Genomic DNA, 6,423 nt, shown 5'->3' with positions numbered 1-6,423 from the left:
GAAAAAAGTTTCCAAAGTTTTCTTTTTAGATGTATGGTCCATTTCCAGTCATTAAAAAGATAAATGACATGTCTATGAAATTGCGGTTACCTAACTCATCCTCAATGCACAATGTTTTCCATGTTTCTTGGTTGAGGTTGCTTCAGAGAGATCCCCCAAAGGACATTTCTGAAGAGGATGAATACGAGATCATAAACGAAGGTGAATTCATGAAGCCAGAGCAGATTTTGCTACATCGTTTTCACCATGGCTCAAAGAAACAAGCAAAACAATATTTTTTGAAGTTCAAGGATCGAAGGACCCACAACGCAATGTGGGTCAATGAAGATTTCTTCATAGATTACCTCGAGTTGTTGGCAAAGACTAAAAGGAAGCCATACAGCTCGGTACCAATACGTCACCTTGAAAAGGGCGAGATGTCACGTGCACATCTAACCCTAGTGCATGTGGCCCAACTTGTAACTCCTACTTCTAGGGTTAGGTCATCCTAGGAAGTGTTCTAGCACCCTTGTGAGCCTGTACACACGACGTGTATGTCCAAGAACTTTAGAGTAGTTGCATACCCTTTGATTGCATTGTCCATATAGTACCATTAGTACCAAGCCTAGGCAATTTACCGCATGCGAACCACCTCTTATTAGCGAATTGCCAGACTTAATAATAAGTGACATTTTTGCATTTTCCTACAAGTCGTGGGGCCTAGAGAGACTTAACCCAAATTTTGATGCTGTATAGGCAACCCATGGGAGGCACTTCGAAGACCAAAAGAAGAAGTGGCACACGGACCCAGAAGGCCAGCCTTTTTCAACCCTTCAACTAGCGTTTTTCTATCCATCTTCATCACCATCAATCCAACATTTTTCAACATTTCCCTATCAACGTTTTCAGCCAAGCCTATCGCCATGCTATCCACCGACAACCCTGAGTATTCACCGACAATTACCTCCACTGCACATTACAATTGGGAACGAGTTTGGATTCGGGCCTTGCTCCAACATGCCAGAGGATGAATTTTCAAGCACAATGCCCAAAAAAATCCGCAATGGTTCACTTACCATGGCCTTGGCTAACTAATGCACATATTGCACTACTAGATCATACAGCTTAGTGACATTCTCATTCAAACGTTCAAAATTTGTTTCTAAAACAAACATGCATGATTGTAATTCTCTAAACCCTTGCAGGTCAAGCAATTTTATGTTGCCATTCGTGCCAGTTGCAGTGTGGGTACCCTCCATAAGAGTAGCTAACTACGGCCCTCAAATCAAACTAATGATGCACGTCTATGTTTAAATCCATGGTGCAATGTGGTGTGGTAAATTCCAAGATCAAGGTTCTACCAATGACTCAAAAATTGCTTTGCCTTGGTTCTTGTAATCGCTACGTACGTCTTTTGTTGTTTCCTCCAAAAAGACCTGCGAAGAGAAGGCCTTGCCTTGGTCTCTATCAAGCTCGTAGGTTTCACCAAGTCGAATTGGCATGCTTTGCTACAAACAATGGTGGGTGGGAGTCGCGCAACACTTGGTCACCCCCAAAAGCGGAATTCCAAAATCCACGTGGCCTCTAGATGTGAGCCCAAGCTCCACCAATGTGAGCAATGGCGCAAGCAACCTTGGCCAAGAGAGAAGAAACATAGACATGTAGCTATTCAAGCAACGCTACACTGGCAAACTACGCACCCCAACCCTATGTGCATCCCCAATGGAAAGCCGCATGCGAAACCGTGCGGGGATGGAAAGCCGTAGGCGAAACCGTGCAAGTCAAAAACGCAACATGTGTGCCTATGTTGGAAATGCTACACAGCTATCACACAATCAAAACACTTTTCATCTTCATCATCTTCAACACCACGGTTGCATGCATGCAAAAAAAACTCCCAATTTAGAATTTCCCACTTATATACCATTGAGAGTCCTAGAGCCAAGGAACGGAATGCTCTTCCCAATCATCTTTGATACCATTGAGAGGCCTAAATCCAAGGAACCAAATGCTACTCCCAACCATCTTTGTCTATTCTTATAGATTGGCCCCCACACCAATTCCCCACCTAGTAGCCCATGATTTCCAATGGATCCTCAACTTATTGTTGTCGAAAGTCATGCTATCGATCGCACAATTTTGCGAGTTAAATCTCTGCATACTTACGGTTAAATCTTTGCATACTAATAGGAGGAAGAGTTTGAAAGTGAGCTTGAAAGTTTGAATAGGAGGAAGAGTTTGAAATAGATTGCGACACGTGTAAAGGGCTCCCCCTTCCGCCATATTATGTTAGGAGAAGTAGATTACATTATGCAATAAGATCCCCACACCTTCAAAGAAAGACCCCTCTCAAACCATCTAAATGCAAAAGTGAAAGGTAAAGAGTACGAATCATGACTATCAAAATGTGCATGGAGGGGGTTCCCAGCCATCCCAGTCTCGGGACATCAACACCAGGAAAAGCAATACTCTACTATAGACAAATAGCATAAGAAGAGAACCATAATTCATTATCCATCTTGCAAACCTCCATCCACTCCCGTTCTCCATTCTGATTCTCATAACCAACATAATTCCTAGTTATTCTAGGCCATGGTCCTGCGACGCATACTTAAGTTACCTATTGAAAAAAATGTGCTCGTGCGCGGTCACATGCAAGCACCAATTATTTATCTTATATGCAACTATGCAAGGCTTTTTGCAGGCTTTTTGTACCTTTGCCAATGAAGACAAGATTAATGAGAATGAAGATTAGATTGAAACCAAGAGTTAACAAGGGCATGGAAAACTCAAGAATGGTATAGTTGCATCAGTAACATCTTACTAATGCCTGATACATGCACGACCACATCATGATGAGAGGAGAAAAGCTCCTAACACGTGCATCATATCTGCACAATAGCCCCATCCAACCTGTTAGATAATTGCAAACAATGATCACTCCACAGGGCTTTGCGCGGTCACATAGCATACAACAACCAGACATGACATACTTTCAGGAGTTCGACAGACTAGGTAACTACTACACTCAACCCAAGTTGAATCTGTTAAAAAGCACACCATTAGTCCATACGCAGGAGAATAATACGCAGAGCACCAGCAGGATAACTTTGTTAAAACATTGTTCTTCCCATGGACAGCTAACATCCGGCTTTGCCGGTGTTTTGAAGCCCAGTGCAACATTCCATAAAGAAAGGAGTGGTAGAGGACACCCTGCCCTACAAGGCAGGGCATCTTCATTCCTACATAAGCTGGATACGTTTTGTTACATAAGAGTTGAGAAAGGCGTAGAAGATGCCCTGTGCCCCGCAACGCAATGTGGTTTCCTTTTCCACCCGTTTCATGTTAGTGGTCATCTTAATAAACAGGAACTTTACTTACATAATAGACACAATCCCCCCCGCCCCCCCCCCAAGAGAAATAGAAAAGAGCTAAGGCAGCAGAGTGCCGGAAAAAAAGAGTCAAAACCCATCCATCCACCCAACCATGACCCAAGTATTGATACAAACCTGTCAGATCATGTAGGTCTCAAGAAACAGTTCGATTTCCCTTCTTGAAAAACCTTTGCTCACAAGCTGACACCTTGCTTCAGCGAGCAAGCAACTGCCTGAGCCCAATGACGTAGCCGGGTCTTCACCTGGCTGGGAGTATCCCCTGTAATAACCAAAAACACAATTCAAACGATGCTCCGAGATTATACAATTGAAACAAACGAATGTAATTCCGAGTCTAGCCAATGTAATGTGTATATCCCACCAAATAACCTAACTGATTCTCACTCATCAAATCGAAGGCAAAGCATTCCTGCTCATCATTCCACCTCTTCTATACACTGATCTTTTGTCAGCAGTAATATAATGTAGCTTCCCCAAGGCATCAAGAAACCAAGTACTCTGCCATCCAAGCTATTCTCAAATTCAACGTTGACAAATTTTATGACAGTACGTGGCACTAGGTAATAATTCATGCTCCAGAACACCATTCCTGAAAGCCAAGGTATTAACCAAGTCAACGACAATTTTTCACCAAGATCTGCGCTTCTTGAGAACTTCATGTAAGGGTAGTGGTTCATTCCACAGGCCTAAGAACCGGAAGCCCCTGCCTAGACACGGTACTCCCACCATGCACTGGGGGGACGCTGTGCTCCTGGCATGGGTGGAGCTTGGAACTATGTGGAGCTTGCGAGTACGTGGAGCTACGGACGTGGATGGCAGATGGCCATCCATGATGGATTCACAACAGGACCCAAGCCAGCTACTCTGCATAGAATACGGGAGTTGGCCGCCTGCCTGTGTCTCACACTTGAAAACATAAAAACGCAGGACACCAAACGTAACCTGCCCTAATAGAAGGCAGAACAAACTCACCAGGGCTAGATATCCTCCAAGAATCACTGAGAGGGCTGCCAGGGCCGTCATCGCTGGATGTTCTGTAAAGGGTGCCCCCTTCCAGAGGAGAGACTGGAGACGACCGGCTCTTGCTTTCCATGTACTGGCGGTTGATTGCATAGTAGAGCTCAAGAGCGGGAAGAGTAGCCGATAAGTTGCAATCCTCATCAAGGCTAAATCCAAAACCAAGGTCAATGCAGCCTCTTAGCTCCTCCAGATCTTCATCAGTCAGGCTTCGAGTACGCACCTTTCCTAGAGGCTTCACTAGAGGCCATGTTCTCTCTCCGCAATCCGACACACTTCGAGCAACAGTGCGACCTGCTCGTTCTCCAACACCACGCATTCTCTGATTGCACAGCCCATCCGAAACATGCAGCTCCCTCTTGCGTTCCCATGCTTCCTCGCGATCAATGTCAGAAGAGAACGAACCTTGCGTACTTAATTTGCGGTGTACCTTTGGCTCGGTGCACCTCGCCATACCAATTGGACAAGCTGGAGAGCTCACCCTGCTCTTCTCGGAACTAGTCTTCATTGTACCACATTCAAGTTTAGCAGGAGCCTCTACAGAGAAGCGGCTACCGCAACCATTGCTGTGTCTGCCATGATTTACATCCCCATGCTTCTGTCGATATGATCCGAAACCTGCAAAGGGCTTGGGGCTGTCCGCAATTCTCACAATTTCAACCAGGTCATCATCTTCCACGAAAGAGCAAACATCCAGAAGCTCTCTCTCTTCAAATGGGGTCGCATCAGCAGGGTAGAATTCTGGCTCTGGAGAGAGAGCACCGCCATGGCTACGGTGAGTCGAGGGAGGGGGAGAGAAGAGCGTTTCAGAGAAAAAGGGCATCGGGGTACCTTTCATTCCGAGAAGCCACAGGAGACACAGACGGGGGAGATAAACACAGAGATGGAGTACTCAGATGCAAAAATGTGTGGTGGAGCTGTGCGCACGAAGATGAAGGCAGGGGTTGTGGGTGCCGGATGGGGTTAGTTTCGCCTTCTTCTCTGCGTGTCAGGAGTTAGCCATTGGTCTGGGAAGTTAGTGGTGAGGGCAGGAGGGCTCTTCGCCCTCACCCAGCAATCTCTATCATGCAATGATCCCATGGAGTAGTAGAGCTGCTGCATTATATACCCATCCCGCGGTAATTTCTATTGCAAAATTTTATAGCCCTTCACAAGGACGACCAAGTGAGTATGGGTGGTTTCACACGGTGCCAAATGCGTGGATTTGCAACCTTGCTGCCCTCCCACTAGAGTAAGGTTGCTCACAACGAAAAAGAAAACGGGTAAGGGGTGTTCATCCTTGATGGGATGTGCACATTGTTTTGAAAACAAGACGCCAATGGTGTTCAAAACTTGCCATAAGTCTTGGACATGAGAGATTTCCGTGCACTTTCTAGCAAAAAAATTTGACAATTCAACACTTGTTATTAGCTATTGTGAATCTGTGTCGCCTAAAGCATACCTCATTCTTGTGAGTATGGGATATTGATTGACGGAGATGTGTGCTCCATGGCAATTTGACATAGCCTAATTGCCACCTCCATGGTTAGCAGGGATCAATGACGTGCAACCGAACAATGTAGGCCATTAATCTATTGTCAGAAGAAAAACAAAAGGTGACAATAAACTCGGCATCTCCCAAATGAAAAACAATGCCTTACTAGTATGGCCACGTGGCCTCTTTCTCCCTCTCTCTCCCTCTTTCATCACGTGCACAAAGGCTTCTCTCAATTTTAGAGTTTACCCTTCATGTTGCAGATTTCGACACATGTAAAGGGCTCCCCTTGCCGCCATATTATGTTAGTTTAGACTCTTGAGGTATCATGTGGTTGTGAACTTATAGGCATCTTCGTAGTCTTAAAGTGAGAACTAGAATCATTATTCACATGTAATTTACTTTTGGTTCACTTGGAGGTCACTTAATAGCATATCAGTTCACATGGAGCATACAACTCAATTGAGAACACCTCAAGTCTTTCCTCACACCTCATAGTTCACTTGATAGCACATCAAGCATATATTTCACTTGAGAACACACGTGATTTACTTTTGG

General features: G+C 44.9%; 1 protein-coding gene across 2 annotated transcripts; it reads right to left on the bottom strand.

Annotated features, from left to right (window-relative positions):
* Nucleotides 1-3,061: 3,061 nt before the first annotated feature.
* LOC147456118 (uncharacterized) lies at nt 3,062-5,474 on the bottom strand. 2 transcript variants are annotated; one of them, XM_086514675.1, is made up of 3 exons: nt 4,347-5,474; nt 3,749-3,963; nt 3,062-3,633 (listed from the first exon to the last, which is right to left on the bottom strand). In XM_086514675.1, the coding sequence occupies exons 1-2, from the start codon at nt 5,227-5,229 to the stop codon at nt 3,791-3,793; spliced, it is 1,056 nt and encodes a 351-aa protein (XP_086370801.1). In that variant the 5' UTR covers nt 5,230-5,474; the 3' UTR covers nt 3,062-3,633; nt 3,749-3,790. The 2 variants fall into 2 exon arrangements, with proteins under 2 accessions (XP_086370801.1, XP_086370802.1); XM_086514676.1 differs by lacking the exon at nt 3,749-3,963 and having other exon boundaries at nt 4,347-5,468.
* Between the last annotated feature and the right edge of the window lie 949 nt (nt 5,475-6,423).

The sequence above is a fragment of the Adiantum capillus-veneris genome, chromosome 6 (genome assembly GCF_014529385.1).
Source record: "Adiantum capillus-veneris isolate H3 chromosome 6, ASM1452938v2, whole genome shotgun sequence".
NCBI classification, from domain to species: Eukaryota; Viridiplantae; Streptophyta; class Polypodiopsida; order Polypodiales; family Pteridaceae; genus Adiantum; species Adiantum capillus-veneris.
This window is presented reverse-complemented; position numbering and strand designations above follow the sequence as displayed.

Bases quoted from the DNA above. Each gene is read 5' to 3' on its own strand.
- LOC147456118 (XM_086514675.1), bottom strand. From the start codon at position 5,229: ATGAAAGGTACCCCGATGCCCTTTTTCTCTGAAACGCTCTTCTCTCCC. The intron at 3,964-4,346 runs GTGAGTTTGTTC...CTTGGCTTTCAG, and splicing joins TTGGAGGATATCTAGCCCTG to GAATGGTGTTCTGGAGCATG.